The following is a 22,611-nucleotide window of genomic DNA, read 5'->3' as shown; positions in this document are numbered from 1 at the left end:
AGGGGAAGATGCTGCAACCCCGGAGAGGCAGAAGAAGGAAAGGGGACGTATCCAATTAATTGTCACCTCCCGGCGCACCGAGGGGGAACGATAACCGGCTGTTCCCCGCTCGGGGTGTGCCTTGCTTCCCTGCCCGGTGTAGCAGGAGCGGGAACGTTTCTACCCTTCTGTCTCAGCTCGCCTTTTCCTTTTTTTTCCCCTTGGTTTTTCCTTAGGGGGAGGGGGGAGCTAGAAGCCCCCTCGGGGACCGCGCAGTACGCTCCCACGCGTCCGCCCCCGTGCAGGACTCACAAATCAGCCGGAGCGGGATTAGGGCCGAGGGGCCGGGGCGCCGGGCAGTCTGTCCCGGCCCGGGGGAGCCTCACCTGGAGGGGTCAGGGCTCCCTCGGGGCTTTGTCGAGCCGCACCGGCCCCTCTGGGACCTAGGGGGAGCCAAGCTCTTGCCTGGACGGTGGGGTATGGGGGTACGGGGAGACATTAGAAAAAGGTCCCTTCCTAACCCCCTCAAAAGAAGTGGTCGTATCCCCTGGAAAAGCAGAGCTGGGTCCGACTGAGCGCGTCAAACGGACCGTGAGCCCGACAAGGGATGTGCACCGGTGTCAAAGCCTGCGGCGGGTACTGTCAGGGTCACACTGGGCTCTCCCGGGAGAGCTTCCCGCCTGTCCCCGCTCCGAATGGGGATGGAAAAGAGAGCATCAGCCGTACCTGTGCTCCGTTACCAATTTTGTATCTAATCTTCTGCGTGAGCTGGGCAGAGGTGTCCGGCCGCCACGTAGGGGATGTCCTCGGTGGGGTAGGGAGCCCCGGGGAGGGGCGCCTGTCCCTGCGGGAGGGTCCCCGCACATCCCGGGCTCCCTGTGTCCCGCATTCCGGCGTCAACTTCCCCGGGCACAGTGCGACGGCTGCGGACTGGGGCATCGCCGCTGCCGCCGCTGCCACGCTGGCACCTTCCCTCCCACTTCATCTAAAGCATCGCCCACCCGGGCCTTCCTCAGCTCGAAATTCTACAAACATCCCAAAACACGGGCATCCAACCCCGTGGACAGCCACACGCGTGGGTGACAGTAGCCGGAGCCGGCGCCCAGCGGGCACTGGAATATGGGGCCAGCCCGACGGCGGCTGCGGCGGGTGGTGCTCGAAGCCCCGGGTGTCGGAGCACCTGCCCTCAGCGCTGCTCCACGTCCGCGGGAGGAGCCGCTCGTGGGACCAGCTGCCCCTCGGGTCTCCTCTGCCCGGTGGGGAGGGAGCCAGGCAGCTTCGGCACCACCGGAGGAGAAAATCGGTTGGTAAACTAGTTAAAAAAAAATAAACCAAAAAATCCAACCGCTAGATGGGTCTGACCACAGACGCACCACAGGTCCACGGGCGGGTTTTCGCACACGGTGGTTTCCTCCGGCGTGAACACGCTCACTGGGTAAATCTCTCTGGATTTAGTAGTGCCTCGTTTTTTTCAGCGTTTTTATATTTATTTGAATGCCGGGAGCGATCGGAGTGGGCAGTTCTCAAGCATTAAAAATAGCCAGAATAAATCACAATTAAGTAACACCTTGAAATTGTAAAGTCTGGAAAGCCATGCGTCCCCACGGCTTCACCCCGCTTTTAACAATCGAACCGAAACGAAAGAAACCCCGGAGGTGGCTCTGCCACAGCCGCTAAGAGATTGGGGCTGGTTTTCCTCAGGGACGGATTTTCCCGTGTCGCCGCGGGGCTGGAGCCTCCTCGAATTGTTTTTTTCTTTTTCTATAGCTTTTCCACCTTTCTAAAAAAATTTTTGTCCCCTGTTTTTTTCTTTTTTTTTTAATATTTTTTTTTCTTTACGTTTTTATTTGTGGGTTTTTTGTTGTTTTAGTTTTGTTTTCTCCTTTTGCCCCGCGGGCGCAAAGGATACCCTGCGAGCCATAAACGGCCGCTTTCGCGAGCAAATAAATACATCTCCAGCCAGTTGCGTTGCATTATTCCGAGGGAAATAGCTGGCATTCCTGCACCAGTTTATTTTGGAGCTGAAATTTCCCACCCTTCCCGCAGCGCTGGTCCCTGGGGAGCAGGGGTTGGGCGGGCTCCCCCGGGCGTCGGACCCGCACCGGCGGACAGCGCTGGGCTGCGCTGCCCGAGGGCTCCGGGGCCGAGCAGGGCCCGATCCGTCGGCAGAGGCCTGCGGGCGGCAAAGCTCTGTCCGCCTGGGCAGACAGACAGAGCGGCGGGGGAGACTCGCCGTGGCTTTTTCTCCGGGGAGGAGAGACACATCAACTTTGCGCGAAGGCGCGATAATTCTGCTGAGCGCCCCGGGGACAAATCCCGGTAGCGATGAAATTATTTCCTCGCTGGTCGCTATCGGAGGAGAGTTAAAACGGCCGAATTACCCGGGCTAAACGGGCAGCTGGGACTAAGAGCGGCTTGCCCTCTGAAGTCCCTTCCCGAGCTAGCACCGACGAGGGAGAGAGGGGAAAGGGGTTTTGTCCCCGCCGCAAAGGCCAGAGCGGCCCGGCGGGGGGGCTGCAGGGAGGAGGACCATCTCTGCTGCTCTCCGCAGGGGAGAGCAGAGCAGCTGGAAGTGGGATAGCCCGGGGCCCGGCGGCCCCGACGGGACGGTGAGGGACCGCTCTCCGAAGTGGCCCAGCCGGGTAAAGGCGCATTGAGCCCCGGGCACGGCCGGAGCGAGCAGGCTGCGAGCGTCACCGCATCCTCGGCGGGGCCCTGGGCCGCTTGAGAAAGTCAGGCGGGCGTGGGGGGCAGGCTGAGACCCCCTTCCCCGTAAGACTGGGGTTTATGTCAAAGCACAGTCGGAGCGCTCGCTCGAAAGAGAAAACCTCTCGCCCTCATCCTCTGCTACCGAACCCCTGCCGGGAAGTTTTCGGTGTGTTCCTCAACATCTCCTGGCGGCCTGGGGAGGGGGGGCATCGCCTCCAGATGGGGTGGTCGGAGCGAACCCCAGAAAGGCAGCGAGGCCAGCAAAGGACGGAGGAATCCCCCAACTCTCCTGGGGGCGGGCGTACCCCTCCAGCCTTGCTGAGGGGGGCGCCCAGCGGGTCCGGAGCGGTGCGGGGCGCACCCGGGGGCCGCATCCGTCCCCTGCTCCCCTCGGCGCCCGCCGACCCGCGCCAGGGGGGAGCCGGCGGGCGCGTCCCCCCCGCCGGGAGCGGAGCCGGCGGGACTTATCCCGTCCCCCCCTCCTGCCGGGAGGCGCCCAATCCCGGCCGGGACCGGGGCTGCCCCGCCGGCCGTCACGTGGGCCGGCCCGCACCGGGGCCGCCGTAAAGAGCCGCCGCCGCCGCCCCCGCCGCCACTTCCCCGCCGGGCGCAGCCAGGGACGCACCCACGGGAGACGAAAGGGAGAATACCGGGAGGGAGGGCAGCCCCGCTCTGCCAGGGGGTCCTGCTGGTTTGTTTTTTAGTCCTCCCTCCCCCGCGAACTTCGACTTCTTTTTTTTTTTTAATTAATATTTTTATTTCCTTGGGATTTCCCTGGATGGTCTGAGCACAACTCCATGCCCCCTCGGCCGTGCCCGGCTCCGCTCCCGGCCCGCTGCCATGTGAGTACCTGTGCGAGAGGAGCGGGCCGGGGGGCGGGATGCTCCTGCGAGGCTTGGCGGCTCGAGCCCTCCGCCCGCACGGAGAGGCCTGCCCGAGGGTTACTGAGCTTTTACACAGGAAAGCGGCAGTGCTGGTGTCTGGAGGACACCGGGGATGCTCCCGATCTTGGACGGCTGCCCAGGTCCTTTGGGACTGCGATCCCGCCCGGCAAGGGCGCCCGAGGGGCAGCGCCGCGGGCGGCCTCCTCCCCGCCAGCAAGGCCCTGAGCCGCGCTCCAGGCCCTGGACTCCGAAAAAAAAAAAAAAAAAAGACGGGAAGGGAAATACTTTTGGGAGAAAAAAAATAATTTAATTGTTAGAGGCTTTTTCCGGCTCCTTGGAGGTGCTCAGGCGGGCGGCGGGGCCGGGGAAGGTGCCGGCGGGGTCGCTGCCCGTTCAGAGGAGGTTATTTCTCGCCGTGGCTCAGAGGAAAGTTTAAAGGGGGAAAAAAAATAGTCCAAATTTCAGTCCTTGCTTGAGGCAGGGAAGAGGCGTTTTCGGCTCGGGAAAGGCCATCGGGTTCCCGATGTGTGCCGGGTCTCAGCCCGCTGCTGTCGGTTCTCCCTCCAGGTTCCTCTGAGTGAGCCCCTCGGCACCGCCGGGCCGCAGCCGGACGGGCCCTGAGCAGCCGCCGCCGCCGAGGACGGAACATGTATCAGGGTCTGGCCCTCGCCCCCAACCATGGCCAGTCGGCTTATTCCCACGACTCCAGCAACTTCCTCCACTCGTCGACCGGCTCGCCCGTCTACGTGCCCACCACCCGGGTGCCCTCCGTCCTGCAGACGCTGCCCTACCTGCAAGGCTGCGAACCGCATCAGAGCCACCTCGGCAACCCCGCGGGCTGGGGGCAGAGCAGCGGCGAGGCCGCCGCGTTCAACGCCGGCAGCCCCCACCCACCGTCGGGCTTCTCGTACTCGCACAGCCCGCCGGGCAGCAGCCCCCCGGGCCGCGACGGCGCCTACCAGGGGCCCCTGCTGCTGGGCGGCGGGGGCCGGGAGCAGTACGGCAACGCCTTGGTGCGCTCCGTTAACGGGTCCTACTCCAGCCCCTACCCCGCCTACGTGACCCCCGAGATACCACCTTCCTGGACGGCCGGACACTTTGAGAGCAGCGTGCTGCACAGCCTGCAGACGAGGCAGGCGGCCTTACCGGGCCGCAGGTCCACCTTCGGTAGGTCGCCGCCGTCCCTCATCGACCTGTCGGGGCGCCGAGTCGTTGTCCGGCTCTCGGCGCCGGGTGGAGGCCATCCCCGTCCCAAGCCCCGTCCCCATCCCCGTCTCCATCCCCATCCCTATCCCTATCCCTCCGGCGTGTCGGTGGCCCGGCCGCGGGTTGAGTTGCCCCGCTAGCATCCCCGACAGCAGAGGAGGAGATGATTTTACCCCAGGATGGAGAAATGGTCTGGGAACGGGGTGTGTGCGGCTGCCCCTGGGTAGAGATGGGATGTGTGGAGGGGTGTGCGTGTGTGACAAGAAGGGCAAAGACCACATTTGAAAGCAGAGCAATTCCCCCGGAGGACAGGGGAGCAGAGGCCGTTCAACCCCTTCTCCCCCACTCCACCACCACCCCCGCGGTATCTCCTTCCCACAATATCGACTTTGTGCCTGTGCTTCAATACTTACCCTTGTGTTTAAATTAGCGGGGCAGATTTATAGCTCCCTCCCTTTTAAGTAATTTATTGTGGTAAATTAGTTTATATTTGAACAGACTCTCGGTCTCCTTATTCACCTTCGCCCAAACAGGTCGGCAGCTGCATCCCTTTGCGGCCTTTGGGGAGACACTGAAACGCGCTCAGGCGTTGAACAATAAACCTCACTTCAATTCCTTTGCATCCACACCAAAAGTCCTTTTAAACCAAACTCTAAGCAAATAAAGTTTTGGGCTTGATTTAACAGGACTCCGCATGCTCAGGGTTTATAACCCCGGGGGCACTTCATCAGCCTCCTCCGGTTGCGGTTTGCAAAGTCCTTTAGAAGCCACTTCAAGACCTCAGTCGCGTTATCATTTTTACTGCGGTGAACCGAATTATCTTATCTTCACCCCAAGAACAAAGTTAGAGCAGGGAAGCAGCCCCCTCCCCACCGGGCTGTCTCACCGGCTCGGCTTTTCCTCCCACGCCGGAGGTGCTTGGCAGCGGTTTCTTTACAGGACCTTCTCTTTGTCTGGGAAAATCCTTTGCGTTGTGCGAGAAGGGATCGTCCTGCCAGAGATGATGCCCCAGAAATCTTTTCTGCTCTTTGAATTCGGTGCTTTAGGATCCGGCAGAGCGGTCGCCATCCTCTGTGCCGTTTATTTTTGCTCTTGAATAGTGTAAACGGCTCTTAAGTAGTCCAAACTATTCTTTTATTTATTTATTTATTTTTAATGTAAATAATTACTGCAATAATTTTTTATACTTTTCTTTTTACCTTTCATTTTTATTTTCCATTCCCCCCCCCTTTTAAGTTTTGTTCTTTTCCCATTTCCTTTCCTTTGGATCATTATTAATACGATAGACGATTTATTTAAAAAAAAAATTAAAGGCGTATTTTTCTTCGGAAGAAAATAACAGTTCAGGCAGAGGAAGTTACTTTAAAAAAAGAAAGAAAAAAAAAATAAAGGCAGTAGGAGGAAAGAGAGCGACTCATGATTGAGGGGTCCCCTGGTTTCGCTCCGGCTGCCCGTTTGCCGCGGGGCAGGGACGGACCGCGGACGGTGTTCGCAGCTGCCCCGCGGCTCCTTCCAGGGACTTCTTTTAATTTTTTCTTTGTTGGTTTTTTTTTTTTTGCGGGGAGACAAAAAGTGAGGAAGAGTCTCGCTAGCAGGAGCTGGGGTCGCGGCCGGCCGGTGATGCTCTCCCGGGGAGCCAGCCCGGCATCGCTCCACGGGCAGCCCCGAACCTTCCCCGGCCGGGCCGTTCTCGCCGGCCAGCGGCTTCAGGGCTTTCTTGATAGAAATCAGGAAAACCGTCCCATTTTTTCCCCCTCTCTCTTGATAGAAATCAGGAAAACGGTCTCATTTTTTCTCCTCTCTCATTTATTTTTGCATCCCGGCGTAACATCACTTTCTCCCACTGGTAGAATCCCGGCCCCTTCCCATCCCAGGGAGACCCCAGTCGTGTTCTGCTCTTTGGGGTCTTTCAGGGAAGGGATGGGGGAATGTGTTGTCTTTAAGCAAAATATTAAAAGATCAAAGTGTGGAAGGAATAAAGGGGTTTGGTGCACACTTGGTAGGCTGGAGGGAAACTCTCCCCGGACCGGGATTGTCCCCAGTACTGGGGCAAAGAGGATTGTAGACTCTCTCCCGCAGGGTCCCCCTGTGCGGTGGGGGTGGCTCCTGACCCTTACGCCGTGTGTGTCTCTTCCAGAGTACCTCGAGGAGTTCCCCGGGGATGGCCGGGAATGCGTGAACTGCGGAGCCATGTCCACACCGCTCTGGAGGAAGGACGGCACCGGGCACTACCTGTGCAACGCCTGCGGGCTCTACCACAAAATGAACGGCATCAACCGGCCGCTCAAGCCGCAGAAGAGGCTGGTAAGAGGGGGAAACTCCCCGGGACACACCCGGGGGTGGCTGGGGGGCAGGGGCCGGGGGGCTGATTCGGTGCCTGCACTGTTGAGGTCTCTGTTCTTGTGTTAGGATCTGTTTGACTCTCGGTCCTCCCACAGATCAGTTCCCATCAGCACTGGCAGGAGACCCTTGCTGTGGTGCAGAAACGGCTGGGGTCAGCGGGAATGGGATGAAACCAGAGAGATTGCTGCCCCAGCAATGACTGGTGGGCAGGGGAAACAGAGCCACAGGGACTGAAGGGGTTCTGGGGCTGCAGAGGGTCTGCACCAGAGCCAGGCAGGGACAGTCAGCCCTGCCACTGGTTGGGACTCAGTGGGCTTCCCCTGGCTTCATTCCTGCAGTGGGTGCATTGCTTTTTATTCTATAATTGCTACCATTATTATTTCCTAGTTCTTCCTGCAGACACATGCAGCCTAGGCAGGGTAGTTGCACAGGAGGCAGGGCTGGTCCTGAGCTGGCCCAGCAGGTTTGTGGCTGCTTGCAGTGGGAGCAGGATGGGGCCCAGTTCCCTGCCTGCCTAAGGGGAAAACTGGGGGTTTGGCAGTTCCCAGTTTTCCTGAAGGTTAAACACTAATTTCCCCCCCCCCAGTATAATATTGGGCTTCCTCCAATTGGGATCCCACGGAGAGAGAGGAAAGGCGCCTCCTTTTTTTTCTGTGCAGTCGCTTTGGGATGTTTAAATTTGGTGGTAACAGTTTTGGTTTTAGAGGCTGTCATCAGAAGCCGTCATTAAAAACAGGATGTTTGTTGGAGCTGTGCTGGGGAACAGCTGGGAGCTTCTTGAGCTTTCACTCAGGGTGTATTCCTGCAGTTATTTTTTTTGTATTGCAAAATAAATTATTAGCAAGAACCCAATAGAGACAAGTTTCTGTGCAAGAAAACCTTTAAGAAAAAGAAAGTTGAGACTGAGCAAGATGTTTCATTCTGATTCCGATTCCAGAAGTGCAGATCTGGATTTGCAAAATGAAATGGGTGGTAGCTCCAGAGAAAATCCACCTTTTCTGTTCATCATATAAAAATCAAGGCATTTCTGTGAAATATTTAGCATTATACTGACAGGATTTGCCTGTCTCTCCAAAACCCTCCCGTCTCCTCTAATGCGATGACATTAAATCTGCTGTGCCGCAAATCCCAGAGTCGCGCCGCCGATTTCTTCAGAGCGAACACAATCCGTGCATAGAAGGAGGCGCAAACCAGTTTAAATTCAGCTCCACATTTTGGAATGGCATCCAAAAGCGTCAGTGGATGAACTTCCAGAGTTCTTTTGAACAGCTTTTCCCTAAGGAAACCGGCGAGGTCTCTCTGCTCCTCAGTGTTTTATTGTGGCGCATGGGAAGGGAGGCAGCCGTGCGTTGCCTGCACCCTGTCCGAGCCTCATCCACGGCATCCATGAGTGCTCTTCGGCATAAATTTTTTTCGGCAAACATTCCAACAAAATTTTCTGTTCGCAGAATTAAGACCACTTCCCCAGGAATGAGCAAATTAGTTGGGAATTATCAAAGTACTTCCAACCTTTTTTATCATTATTTGGCAATCAATACAATTAAGTTAAAGCTCAAATTAAAGGGTTGATTCTTGTCCAGGGGAAGCGCTTTCCTATGGTTGAAATACTTGAGGGGATTTGTTTTATGGGTTAGAAAAGGGGCTGCAATTTTGACTTTCCATCCTGAATTTTCAGTGAAACATTTCAAAATCTTGGGTTTCCCCAAGGGTTTGAAATGTCGTGTTGCAGCAAATTGTACCTCAGTGGATCTATTGATGATGGACAAGAGGGTGCCAGGTGAACTCTGCAAACCCACCGCAGAGGGAGCAACCTGCACCCCTGTGGCTTGGGATGTTTATTCTCCCAAACAATTTCCATAGCAGGGAATGGATGTCTTCCCTGCTTCACCCACACAGGCTGGGTGGGAGCAGAGCAGTGAACACATGCCACGAATGATGAAATTGGCTTCCACAGTGCAGCGAAATAAGGGCACGGGAAGGAAAAATGGTTGCTTTTGTCCTTTACGTTATGACCTTTGTTCTGTACGTAGACGCCGCCTTGGGAGTTATTTTGACTCGTGTTTCACAAAGCAAAGTCCCCCAGAAAGCCCTGGAGAACACGACGTGGCCCAGATATCGCTGCGGGAATGATGTCCCGCAGCACGGCCGCGCTCAGCCTTGCTCGTGCGTGGGAGAGGGCGAGCAGTCGTAGTGTAGTTTCCACTTCATTTTTTGTTTCTTTTTTTGAGATAAGGGTGACATCCTCTATGCAGCAGGGACAGCCATCCTGCTACAGCCCGTGTCTGGATTCAAAGCACTGTGGCTTTTTGGCAGAAAGGGTTTGTCTTAGAGGAGGATGGAGGCAGCGCTTTGTTTTAGGCAGCACCTTTTGTAGCCGAAGTTTCTTGGCGTGTTTCACAAGATACCTTAGATCCAGTCTGAAAAGCCAGATCACTTTTGCCAGCAGGAGCAGCTGGTGGAGGTGGATGGCTGCATCTCACACTTGAAATTCCCCCCCTATTTCAAGGAGATCTGCCCTGCATGGTACAGCAAAGGGGGGCAGTTGCAGCAGCTGTCCTGTGCTCAGCAGCTCCCACACAATCCTGAGCTAAAGGACTAACCTGGAGCTGAGTTTTTCTGGCTTGGCTCAAGGATTATTTTTTTTTGACTTTGGCTCAGGAGGTTTCAGCCTGTCCTTCTTTACAGTTTGCAATGCACAATGGGCTTGGTGACACTTTTGCAGAAGGTGGGGGTGGGACTGCTCACGGGCCTGGGGCAATCTAACAGGACCCTAGAACCACTCAGTGCTTATGGTGTGTGCCTTGGATTTCTCCTGCCCTTCAGTTCCTGCTGCTCCCTCATCATCCAAAGTGCAGGTTTGCCCAGAGCCTTAGTAACAAAGACAAATCTCAGAGGATGCTGCTGCCTTTGGCTCTGAGCCTCAGATCTGCCCACTTTCAGGAGCTGAGCTCAGATATCTCAGCACACTTTGCTACGATATTTTTCCTGTAAACAACAGATCCCCTCAGTCATGCTGGAAAGGGGGACAGAGAAGCATTGATTAAATCTGAGGCTTCAGTGCCTTCTTTTTTCCTGTGAAACCCTGCGGTTTCTTTTCCACCTTTGAAAAGGAGGTGAAACAAAGTCTCTGATGGCTTGATCTCCCTTGGAAAGACCTGCCCTGTTGGCTCTGAATTTTTTGGGCTCTCAAAGCAGCAGTTACACGTGGTTGATTTGATAGGCACCAACTCACCATTCCTTGAGCTTATCAGCAGCACTTGGCTGTCAAGCCCGGTCAGTGAAGAGTTTTTGTTTGAGTGTATGCTGCATTTGTATAAATAAACACTGAGCACAATGTTGAAGTCAACAACTTCCTAGACAAGGTCAGAATGGTACAAAGGCTGCGGGGTGGAGCCAGGCAGAAATGCATTTTCTTTCAAGAGAATTGCTGGGAAACCAGCAATAATGTATTGTACCCTCGTCCTTCAGTGAGCAACAGTAGCCTTGACTGTCTCTTTCTTGTTAATCTGGCAGGTTGTGGTGCAGGGGCAGGTTCTCATGGGGTTTCTCAGATAAAAATTGTAATATTTGGTGGTAGAGGATGTTTTTTTCTCTCCCTGGCTGCATGAGGGGGAGCCAGCCTGCAGAGTGTTGTGCAGGAGACGCAGAAGGCACATGTCACTGCCCCAGCAGGAAGCCCATGAGCAATGCTGGCAGGGTGGGCCAAGCTCTGACAGGACTGGTATTGCCCTTGGGTCACCAGAGCCACAGGTCTCATTGCCATCTCACCTGCAAGCTGCAGACAAAATGTTGTGTGAAACAGGGACAGCACGTCCCTGCCTCCCAGGGACCAGCAGTGGCCCAGAAATTTTGGGGCTTTCCAAAAGGCTTTTAATTGGCCTCCTCCCATCCACAGGCGATGACAGATTGCACCAGGAACAGCTGTTCCTGGATGAGTGCCTCCAAATTCCCCTCTGTGCCCATAGCAGGAGCTGGACCTCAGAACCCTTCCACCCATCAAGTGTTCACCTTCTTCTGCTCCCATCAGTTGCAGGATGAACGGCACAGCCCCAGCAGCTGAAAGGCTGTAGCTGCTCCAGGATCTTGCTGTGACACCATGTCCCATATTAGAGACAAGGTCTGCTATCTCATCCCCTGTGCCAGGCTTGTCAGCTCACACCCCCATGTATTATTATTATTGCCCGGTTTATTTCTTGAAAGCTGAGTAATTTCCAAAGCAATACCACTGTTTGCAAATAGTTGCTGAGACCTCTTTGCTGAGCAACAAGTGAATCAAACCTTGGCCATGTCACTTGTGCCTCTTGAAACTCAAAGCTGATCTTTGTGCGATTGCTAACCTTGTAAAAACATTTCATTTTTATTCCTACTCTTCCCACCTCATTTGTTATATTGCTCAGTCAGGATATCAAACAATAATGGAAAAATAAACAAACAGGGAGTTCTTTATTGCCTGCATCACCTATCATCTGCCTTTGAGTGGATTCAAAGTGATTTTTCTTGAGGTTGAAGAACATCTTTACACACCTGAATGTGGAGAGCCTGAGATATTACTTATGCCACAGGTATCTTATACCTAGTGAGATCTTTTACTAGAATAGGTTTAATACTTAGTGTTCAGACACTTCCAAATTAAATGTCTACTGAGCAGACAAGTCTGTATAAAGAGAGAGGTGAATTTTCCAGTGGCTTGGAGGAAAGTTGTCAGAAATGAGTTTGCTGCTTCTGCCAGAACATTTTCCTTCTCCATTTGGAATTATTAATATTTCAGAGCCAGCAATCACTGCACTCATAAAATATGTCATTAATTAATGTCTGCAGGGTGTTTCTGCAGCCTTTAAGAGAACAGATGATCTGTGAGATGTGAAGAATAACCTCCCTGGTGTCACCATGGACCAGTTCAGTTCAGTTCTGCTCAGTTCAGCCAATTGATTCCAGTTGTCTTAAACCAGAGATTAATTGGGATGTTGCTAACTTTAGCAGTAGTTCTGAGTGCAGAAAAACAGAGGAATTCATGTAAAGCATGAGGAGTTTTCTTTATGCTTTTGAAGTCCAGCTGATATTTTCCATCTCTTTCTCCATCTAAGTGGATCTCCTGGAGGGAAGTTCTCTCTGCTCTGAGTCCTGATCACTTCCAGAAGATTTGTTGGAAGTTTGTGAAATGAGTTGCAAGGATACTTGCCATGTTTATAGATCTCAATAACAAAAAAAACCACTTGCAAATTAGAGTGATCTCATTTGAATGTAATTTCTTTGATCTGAATTTGGTTATCACGCGTGTTTCACGTTTTCCAGGAAAATGGCGTAGTTGGAGATTTTGTTTTTATAGGAAAGGAAACTTCCAAATTCATCATTCTTATGTGTGCACTCGTGTGTTTGTTTGCTTGTTTTTAAGTCTTCATCGAGACGTGCTGGCCTATGTTGCACTAACTGCCACACAACCAACACCACCCTCTGGAGAAGGAACGCCGAAGGGGAGCCCGTCTGCAACGCCTGCGGGCTGTACATGAAGCTCCATGGGGTGAGGAACATGTCCACACTGGGAGGGACCCTTTGGGTATTGGGATCACTGCCCAGCAGCTCTGGGAGATCAGGTGTGGAGGGACCAGCCCCTAGACTGGACCCAGAAGAGCTGAAACCCAGTCCTGTCTCCTTGAACAGTTAAAAGCTCAGTTTACTGGGGTTCTCCAGGCAGGATAAGGCTAAGGGGATACTGAAACACTCAGGGTGCCCAAAGAAACAGTGGATGTCCCATTCCTGGAAGTGCTCAAGGCCAGGTTGGACGGGGCTTGGAGCAACCTGGTCTAGTGGACGGTGTCCCTGTCCATGGCAGAGGGGTTGGGACTAACTGGTCAACCCAAGCTGTCCTAGGATTCTATGACAAAGGAAGCTTACCAGGCTCCAGTAGCTGGAGAATGAAGGTCCCCAAACCCAAACTTTTATATGTGCTAATTGAGAATGTGTGAAGGATGCTGAGGAGCCCACATGGAGGCTGGCTGATGACATTTATCCACAGAGGATGGGAACTGTTGATAACATGCCCATCAGCCAAAGGGGACACTCCATCCCTCCATACAGGCTTCTTCAAACTTCTGCCATAAGGGTTGAAGTCTCTTTACCCCATGACTGTTCCATCTGAGCCATGTAGGCTCTCAGTGTGTCAGTGTAATTTAATAAGGCCCTGCCATTAAGGTCACTAATAAATCAGGAAAAGAAAAATAAGAAATAAAGGAAAAAACAAAGTCTGTGGGAAAACCTTAGCTGTTAGCCTTATACATCTTCCAGCCAAGGCCTGTTGCAGAGAAAAATAGCACTCAGTGAAGGACAAGGACTTTAGGTGCTTTGCATGAGCTACAGCATGTAAATAGGAGAGCAATACGTGTGGAAAGGAGCTGAGCAAAATACAATATTAATGATTCCAAACTTTATGAATGTCAAGGTACCACGACCTCTGGCCATGAAAAAGGAAAGCATCCAGACGAGGAAAAGGAAGCCTAAAAACATTACCAAAGGCAAAGCCTCAACAGGTACAGTGCTGTTATCATCCATCCTGAGGGCTTGGAGCACAGTTCACCTCAACATGTCTTCTGCAAGAAATAGATAATTAGAAAATAATATTATGATTTTTTCCACTGATTGTTTTAGATCTAGGGTCTGTATTTATTCTCATGTGAAAGGAAGATGCTGGGTGGGAATCCCAGTCCTGTCATATTCCTGTGGGGTTCCTATGTGGATACCCAGATGCAGTCCAGCAGTGCCCATGTTCAAGCAGATTTGGGCTAAACTGAGTAATGGGAAAAAATACAGGTAGGAATGGCATATTAAAGATTGAGGGGAATGTATCATGATGCATTCAACATTAGCCCATCCATCCTGTACCAGCACTGCCAGACTGTGAAAGGGTTCCCTCCTCCTCCATCAGCATCTTGGCAGCCAAATACAAAGACTTACACTGACAGAGATTTGGTAGAGAAAGAACAGTAGGGTCACGCCATGAGATATGATTATTGTCATTAAAATATAAATTTCTTTAAGAGCAGATTTGTGCCTACATTGCTTCACCACCCTCTACCAATTATCTTCCAGGATCTACAACTTCGGCCACTAACTCCCCTTCTTCCATCACCAACTCAGACAGCACGGTCACTTTAAAATCAGAGCCCAGCACAACCTCGCAGTATCCCGGACAAACCATCGTGTCAGTGTCCCAGGTGAGGCACAGGGACCTGCAGCCATCCCCTGCTGGGCTGGATGATCCACACACCTCCACAGCCACTGACCTGGGAGGCCCTGATGAGGTTAAGAAATTAGGTCATTGCTGCCTCAGATTGAGGAAAGCAGGGGGCATGAGCCAAGACATCATGGACCAGGAAGGGCTCCAGCCTGTTGGCTCCTCATCAGCTCTTTCATCTGGGAGGTCTGAGCCCTGCTGTGAGAGGTGATTGGTGGTGAAAAGGCTTCAGTGCAGAGCTGAGTTTAATTTCCATCTTCTGCCTTGAAATCCTGGTAGTCACAACCCTGTTGAGTTGGTGAGATCATCCCAGGGTGGAATCCTCTGTAGTTCCCAAGAAAAGGCTCCCTGGGCAAACATTGTCTGCACTTTATAGCCCTGAGGTGCTCAGCGACCACAGACCTCTAATGCTGCCAGAGGCCTCAGGGTCCTTGTGCCCTGAGCTTTCCTTTGGGGCTGGCTGCTATTTAATATTGATGGAGGAAAAAACGGGTCTAAATCAAGCCACGCATCAAAATTTTGTGACCCAACACTGTCTTTATGTTGAGTCTAAGCTCTTACTGAGCTGGACACATGTGCAAGGAGGGGAAGCTCAGCCCCAGCACCCAAGTACCTGGCGCAGCACCAGTTACACCGTATGGGATAGGGGGTTTTTTTGGTTTGAAACCAAGAAATCTGGTTTGTTCTGAGCTCTGAAAAAATATACCCACACCTAGAGATCTCCAAACTGGACATATTTAATCAATAAATAAATACAGATGGGCCCTGAGATGCCTCCTCCCTGCCTGGGTATTGTGCTTGCTTGGAATGGAACACCATTCCTGCCCAGCTCCAGGCTGTTCCGAAGGACAGCTGTAGGCATCAGGGATAACCCACTCTATTCCATCCTAATCCCACCACTGTGCTATGACACAGGGCTGAGTGTCCTGTTGGCTAAAAACTATTGGCTTTCTAATGCCTTTCTTCTTCCCTCCCTGGGGCAGGCACAGAGCCAGTCGGATGAAGCGCTGGCCGGCGGCCACGGCGAGTTCAAATTCGAGCCCGAGGACTACACCTTTTCCCCCACCACCATGGCCCCGCAGCCTGGGCTGAGTGTGCCACTTCGACAGGACTCCTGGTGTGCCCTGGCACTTGCCTAGAAACCCTCAACCTCCAGCAAAAAGCCTCGGGACCAATGTTTTCGGCTGGCCCCGCAAACGGCCGACGGACAGGAGGACGGGCTGCCCCAGCGCCTCAGGACTGCAGGGTGTCCCACAGCCACAGGACAGGTTTCTCTTGGAGGATGTATGTGGAAAAGCTGGATGGGGCTGGGATGGCTCTGCTGTGGCAACAGCTCCCCAAAAAGCTCATCTTTCCCCGCAGCAACCCAGGGCTGCCTCCCCAAGGCCAGAACCCCGGGGCCACCTCCACTTTCCCGGGGAAAGCCTTCCTCCTTTGAGATGAAACCAGCAAATAAATGCATCCCAGAATCTATGTTTATTCGCAGTGATTTCTCCCTCCTACGTCTCCTCTGTGTGCAATTTATTCCACTTTCCAATAAAGACTGTAATAACATGGCACCAAATAACTTAATTTTATTAAAATGTAAACTATGTGGCCTGCCTTATGTTTTATTGGCCACAACAGGAAGAAAAGAGAAAAAAAAAAAAAGCAACGGTTGTTTTAAACATTTATTGTTTTATATTAAAAACGATCATCTCTATAGAGTGTTAGCTTCTGAAGCGTTTCGCGTATCAACACTGAGCTGATGAGTCATACATGAAATAAACACACTGCTCTTCCCTTTCCAGCTCCAAACAAAGAGTTTCTCATTGTTATTTTAGGCAAATGACATGACAAAAATGGTCAAAACCTCCCAATAATAAAAGAATACAGAAATGCTGTTTTCTCTTTTGTATTTCCTCACAGGTTCTGATATTGCCAGCTCTGAGCATTAGAAAATCAGAAGTTAGTCCTCCAAAACTTAAGAGAAAGGTTTGAGGGATTGAAAAATAAAGGATATGTTGGAGTTATATTTGTTTGCATCCAGTTTTGGGGATGTTTTGAGTGGAGGATTTCCAGCTTTCAGCCATGCAGAGCAGATTACTTTTTAATTATTTTAATGAAAACCAAGTAGAAAACAATTTCTTAGAGCTGAGCTGTAGAAAAAGATCTTCAGTGATGCAAAAACATCACATTTTCAAAAGCTGGCAACAGCATGTTTCTAAAGCTTCTTGCAGGTAGGACATGGAGAGATATGCTCTGCTGGGACATGCAGGGGGCTCCTGGAAGTCCTGAGGAACCTGGGGGTGAAGAGAAGACCACAGTGAGGAGGGGAGATGGGTGGGAAATGAAGGGGGAGCAAGGTCATGAAGTTACTTATGGCCTACTTCATTTGTTATTTCTAAATAAAACCCCCAGCCTGGCTGGACAGCTATTTATGGCCAGGAAACTGTCAAGTAATAGTTCCTTTATATAGAAGTTGACCTGTCCACAGCTTCCTGGAGCAACTCTTCCTCTTGTCAGAAGAGATGGATCGCTTGATTTTTATTATAAACAACAGGCTAAAGATGATCAGGGAGAGTGAATCTGACATCAAGTCACAACTCAGCTGAGATGGAGGATGATGCTTTTCACCATGCAACCCTTGCTGGAGGAAAGGAGATGCTCCAGGCACTGGGGAACACTGGTCCCTTCCAGTGCTGCCATAGCTCAGCGTCTGTTGGCTCAACATCACCCCGTGCAGGCGCAAGGGGGTTCAAGCCACCCTTTTATTAAAGCCCATGGATGAAAAACTGCCTCTGGAGGAGTAATTACTGTGTTTTCAGAGCCTCATTAGCAGCTTCTATGATGCAAAGCTCCAGTGCTGGGGCGAAGGCTGTCACAGAGTGGCATCCCTCCAGCACCAGGCTCAGCACTGGCACACCACGTTTGCATGGCCAGGCTCTACCCATGAATCCACATCTCCACCGTTTGTTTTTCCACTCTCCAGCCTGCCAACATCCGCAGCAGAGCCAGGCACAGCCATGCAGCAGATAAGCCAGCAGCACGGGGCTGGCGGGTGACGCCGTCCCCAAATCCAGCCCAAACTCCGCCTCTGGGAGTCAGGAAAAGGGGTGATGTGGCCCAGGCTCAGGCGACCCACCGGCGCCCGAAGTGACGTGCCAGGACACAGGCGGGCAAGAGGGAGCAGGAGCCCTGGGTGTAGCATGAGTAATGCTCCCGGGCAGCTCCCCAAACCCCAAACTTCACAGGCAAAAAAAAGGCAGCGCAACACAAGCCATGGCAAGATGATTTCTACGGATAGTGGCAGGGGGTCCCCGCTTTTTCATCTGCATGACCCCGAGGAGGAGAGTCATTTTAAAGGCAAACAAGGAGACCTAAACAATGCCAAGATGTTGACACCAGTGGCTCCAGCAGTTTTATTTATGGCCTGTTGGTAACCGTCGACCGGGCGTCGGGATGCTCCGGGGGCTGGTGACAGACAAAACGAGGCAGAGGGACAAGAAGTGAAACAACTGGGACATGTAATTTTTCCTTCCTGCTCGCTCCCTGCACTCACTGGGTGACATCATCCACAAGGCTGGTTTTTCATTCCTTGTGAGTGTCTCCCAATCTTTCCCTCTCATTTCCAAGGCAGGAGCCATCCCTGCAGACTTCTGTGTCTTGGTCTCCTAACGGCAGAGGCAGAGTATCTGCACAGTCCTGTGGAAGAGGGGGAATTCTTTTCCTCCTGGTCCTTCCACCCACAGAGGAGCCAGCACCCCTGTGCAGCTCCCAGCCTTGCAGAGCCATGTCCAGGGGGACCCATGCGATATTTAGCCATTCCCTCCCCAGCTGCCACTTTGAAGACCTTCACTAGGGAATCCACATCCCTTTGTATCTCTCATCACATGACAAAGAGGAGCATCTGCCCCATAAGCGTGACCAAAAGCCACGGGAAAGTTTGGGTCTTCCCACCTCATGCTACATCCTCAATCCTGCTCCTGCAGCCTCCTGGCCCCTGGTGGCCCAGCCCAGCTCAGCCCCCACACTCTCAGGAGTTTGAATGGCTGGGGTGGCAGCAATGCAGGAGATCAGACACAAAACTGAGGTCTGGGCGAACCAGACCTCCCAGCTGACCAGGTTATGGGTTTCTCTCCCACCCCTCCTGGCTCCAGCAATTGGTTTGAGCCTGCCCAGGCTGTGCTAACAGCAGCTCCACCACCCTCTGTCACCAGGCTCACCCATCCCTGCCCCATCCCCAAACAAGGCTGATTTGCAGACATACTGCAGAGATCAACTTTTACTTCTCTTTCCCAAACCTTGGTGCTCTCTCCCCTTCCCAGGCATGGGGTGTATTTGCTCTCCTACAGGTCTGGTGGCTGTGGACAACTATTATGTTTACTGTTGTTGTACAGCTACCTCAGAGCTATCAATTGCCTTTGTTCAAAGGTCACCTGCCCAGATGATTTTACAACACAACTACAATGATCTGTTCCATTTTGCACTTTATACTGATACCACAGTGATTTCTACGAAGTCATCGAGTGAGTAATGAAGCACTTGAGCCTATAAACACATGTTGTCCTTCTTTATGATCATATTAATAGCACAGTAAAATCGTTGCTCACACAAGCAGTTGCTTTAAAAAAAAGTTTCCTTTTGATTTCTTCATGAAAAATAGAAACTTGTGGTTTCTTGTCTGCTGGACCCCCAAGCCCCAGACTCTCTAATGGGGTGTCACTCCTGTGCTGGAGCACAGAGAGACACCATTTTTACTGTGTTGCACACAGAAATCTCCAGCACAACTTGTGTGGCAGCTCAGCTGCCGACTGGGCTCTGCCTAAATTGCAAATAGCACCCAGCTGGGAGGGAGGTTTGATTCTTCCTTGGCACAAGCCTTGGGGACACACAAGCCTCAGGTGAAGCTGTGCACCACTCATTAGGCTGATTTGTGCCAGCTGAGGAATGTGCCCATCGTGGTTATAAGGGGATGGGGCATTAAATTTCTTTTTCTTTGTCCTATGGTTGATAAGCCTATGAAACAGTGTGTGAATCCAAGAGGTTTTTCCTGGAAATAAGGTTGAAAGAAAGGCTGTGAGTCAGGTACAGCAGTGCTCTAGGGGCTGAGGGGTCTGCAGGGATCTGTTGCTGGTTTTTAATCTCTCTGGAAGTGCTTGGTGATATAGAGAGGCAAATTTCCTTTTACCTCCCAATCCCTGTCCACTGCTTCCCTGCTCCTCTCCAATGCCTTTTATTGCCAAGCCAGTGTCATGCAGCAGCCAGCAAAACAACTCATGTTGCTTTCCAGGTCAGTGTGCTGCAGTAATTAAATATCCAGACTATTTCCTTGTGTAGCAGCTAAATCAGAGCTGAATATTCAATCTCACCATTGTATGCATAGCAGAAGAAAACAAACAGCACCGCTCCTTTAATCACATCAGGTGGTCCTTCTTGGAGAAAGCTTTGTGTCCAGGGGTTGGAAGGAGGTGGCATCTCCAAGAATTTCTTCTGTTCAGTATCAAATTTACATAGAATAACCCAAAAGACACTTGATCAGGAACAATAACAACTTCTGCAAAGTGGTTTTATTTCAAAGAAGCTCCTTTTCAAGGAGAAGCTTGGTGAGCAGCAGCACATTCCAAAAAGGTTCTTGTTGAAGGGAGTTTATACCTACCCGGTTGTCTTCTCCAAAACCCCCAAAATCCCATGTTTCAGTAAAATTTCTGCCCAAGAGTACGACTGTATGGATACAGCAAGTGTTGAGAGAAAGGATGGGGAGAAGTATTGGACTGTCTTTATAGTCAAACTTAACAAAAAACCAGCTTTATCTACAATTTTCTAAAGCTCTGGGACTGCTAGAATTTACCAGCCTTTGTACTGTTCTTGCAGGCTGACTTTAATGTTGTTAGAAAATGCATTAGTATTGGAATTTAAAGAAAGATTTTTATAGCAAGCATTTCCACAGAAGTGTTAGATGTGGCCAATAGCAGACCTTGACTATTGTGTTGTTTGAAAATGTTGGAGTCTGAGCTGCTTCCAGGGCCCATTTCTCAGCTGACACAAGGTAATAGTGCTGAATCACTCCTCCATAAAAACAATTAACTCATTAAAAAGTTGCTATTTGTGTTTCCTGATGATCTAGAAGAAAACAGGAGGAAGTAGGAAAATTTTATCATTCAAGTAGAAAATTCTGTTTTGTTTTGGGTGCAAAACTAGCTTCATGCTTGGGAAAGCTTTGGGATCCCTCATCTTGGGAATGAGTGCAAATGAGAGCACATGTGGGGGAAAGGATGGCTAGAAAAGAGTAAAGTAATGGTACCTCTCCTGATTTTCTTCCAACCAAGCAAATGGCTCAATGCATTTCCACACTGGTGGAAACTTCCAGCCCTTGTCCCAGTCTCATCTATGCTCACATTTCCCTTCTCCAGTGAAAGGCATGGGAATGACCCTCCTGTGGGCCCACCTGAAATGCTGACTGTGGGAGGAAAGCAGAGGTGAGCACAGGCAGGACATGGAGCAGGGCCCTGATCTCACTGTTATTTCAGGTGTCGGAATCGTTCCTCCCATCAGTTCACTCCTTGCTTGTAATACAGAAGAGTAGCTCTGGCTTGTGAAATGCATGGGAATGATGGGCATTCAGCCACGGGAGCCTGCTGTAACACCTGACTTGAAGAGGTGCTTCAGTTACCTGTAGTGATATGGCCTCAGTGAGGGGTTGGAAACGCTGCTGGAGACCCCACCCCTCCGTGTGCGAGCAGCAGGACTAAGGTGAGCAGCCAGGTGGAATGGGTGTTAATCATTTACCCCGAGTGTGATGGAGGCTGTAACAGACACTCTCTGTGTGTACAGGGATCTCTAAGCATGAGTGTTGAATGGGGAAGCTGCTGCTCAAAGGGCACCATGAAGTGGCCTTTTGGGGAGGCAGTTTATTCAGATCCACCTTTGTTTGCTTTGTGGGAGCACGTTCCACTGCCTTGGTGCTCTGTCACTGGCAAGGCCAGCACCTCAAGGCAGCACAGATGGGGATTGCAGGGTGACTGCCACTCCTGAGTCTGACCTTGACATCTTTCCTCCCTGATTAATAATACCTCAGCACCAAACAAGAGCAGAGAACTCAAGGTCACCATTAGCCGTCACCTTCTGTGTTCAGGAATAATGGTGGTGTTTGAACCTCACTCCATGGGAATTCCCTTGGAAGCATGTAGGCTGGCTTTTCTGCTGTCCTAAAGCATTTTAAACCTATACCATCATGGATATAATATGTATAAATTTCTGTATTAAATAATGCAGATATAATAACAAAGCAAGATTTGGGATTGAGTTGGCACTCAGGTGTAGGTGAACATGTTGCCATCATCTTCCTTCAGGAGGAAAAAGTGTTAACCATGGACTGTTATTCCTCCATAACTAAGTTCATCCTAGTCAACAGCAACCCAGACCTTACTATCTTCAGCTTGGATTTCTTCAGGTCATGCCCCAAAACAGGTTTTCCCCAGGAGCAAATCATACCTGTGTGCTGAGTCACTAGAAGGATCTTACAGTTCCATGAGAGATAGACCAAGATAAAAGCAAAGATTAAAGGGACTTTGTTCCTGGATGAGTTTCTCTCTTGGTCCATTGTAGAGCTTGCTCCTAAATCAAGCCTCGCATCCGCAGAAGAGGCTCTGTGAACAGGAGCTTGGCCCTGTGCTCTGCATTCAGGGTGAATGTACCTCCATGGTCTGTGGCTCCCAGGACAGTCCCAACACATGAAAGGCCTCACACCTTCTCTCGGAGGAGGCTGAGGACCCAGCAAAACTGCTCCAGAAGCATCACTTCAGCAGGAAAGTTGGTCTCATCAGTATTCTCACAACAGGTTTTGCTATGTGCCCAGGAGTGATTGACAGTGGCTTGAGCTTTGCTTTTAAATCATGCAGCTTTGCCTCATATTAACACATGATTAGAAAGGATTTTGCAATTTAAAATATTAATAATGGATAACTCGTTTCTGAGCAGCAAGTTTTAATAAGACTGCTCCTTCTTGGACGGGCTCTGCTCTGATGTCATTGACTTTGACATTGCTGCTCGCCCTTTTCTTTAGACAAAGATGCAGAACTGGTCTGTGTGTTCCTTCCTTTCCCCTGCTGCCTGGGGTGCCCTGGGCACTTCAGTTTCAGAGCCAACATTATCTTTGCAGTGTTAATGGAAATAAATCTGGGGAGAGGTGAGCCACATCTGCCCCATCACCTTGAAGTGACATGACTGGGAGAGCGGGAGCACCCTGGGGTGATCGTGGGGAGGAGACCCTTGGGCTGCCGT

General features: G+C 51.4%; 1 protein-coding gene across 1 annotated transcript; it reads left to right on the top strand.

Moving 5' to 3' along the window:
* Nucleotides 1-3,271: 3,271 nt before the first annotated feature.
* Nucleotides 3,272-16,150, top strand: GATA5 (GATA binding protein 5). Its single transcript, XM_032705304.1, has 7 exons — nt 3,272-3,530; nt 4,140-4,739; nt 6,916-7,082; nt 12,514-12,639; nt 13,558-13,645; nt 14,205-14,329; nt 15,333-16,150. The coding sequence occupies exons 2-7, from the start codon at nt 4,220-4,222 to the stop codon at nt 15,486-15,488; spliced, it is 1,182 nt and encodes a 393-aa protein (XP_032561195.1). The 5' UTR covers nt 3,272-3,530; nt 4,140-4,219; the 3' UTR covers nt 15,489-16,150.
* The last annotated feature ends 6,461 nt before the right edge of the window (nt 16,151-22,611 follow it).

This window comes from Chiroxiphia lanceolata, chromosome 17, assembly GCF_009829145.1.
Source record: "Chiroxiphia lanceolata isolate bChiLan1 chromosome 17, bChiLan1.pri, whole genome shotgun sequence".
NCBI lineage: Eukaryota > Metazoa > Chordata > Aves > Passeriformes > Pipridae > Chiroxiphia > Chiroxiphia lanceolata.
Note: the sequence above shows the minus strand (reverse complement) of the source record. Positions and strands in the feature narration are given on the sequence as shown.

Excerpts from the sequence above, each read along its gene's own strand:
- GATA5 (XM_032705304.1), top strand. The coding sequence starts at position 4,220 with ATGTATCAGGGTCTGGCCCTCGCCCCCAACCATGGCCAGTCGGCTTAT. Across the intron at positions 4,740-6,915 it reads GGGCCGCAGGTCCACCTTCG|AGTACCTCGAGGAGTTCCCC; the intron begins GTAGGTCGCCGC and ends TGTCTCTTCCAG. Across the intron at positions 7,083-12,513 it reads TCAAGCCGCAGAAGAGGCTG|TCTTCATCGAGACGTGCTGG; the intron begins GTAAGAGGGGGA and ends CTTGTTTTTAAG.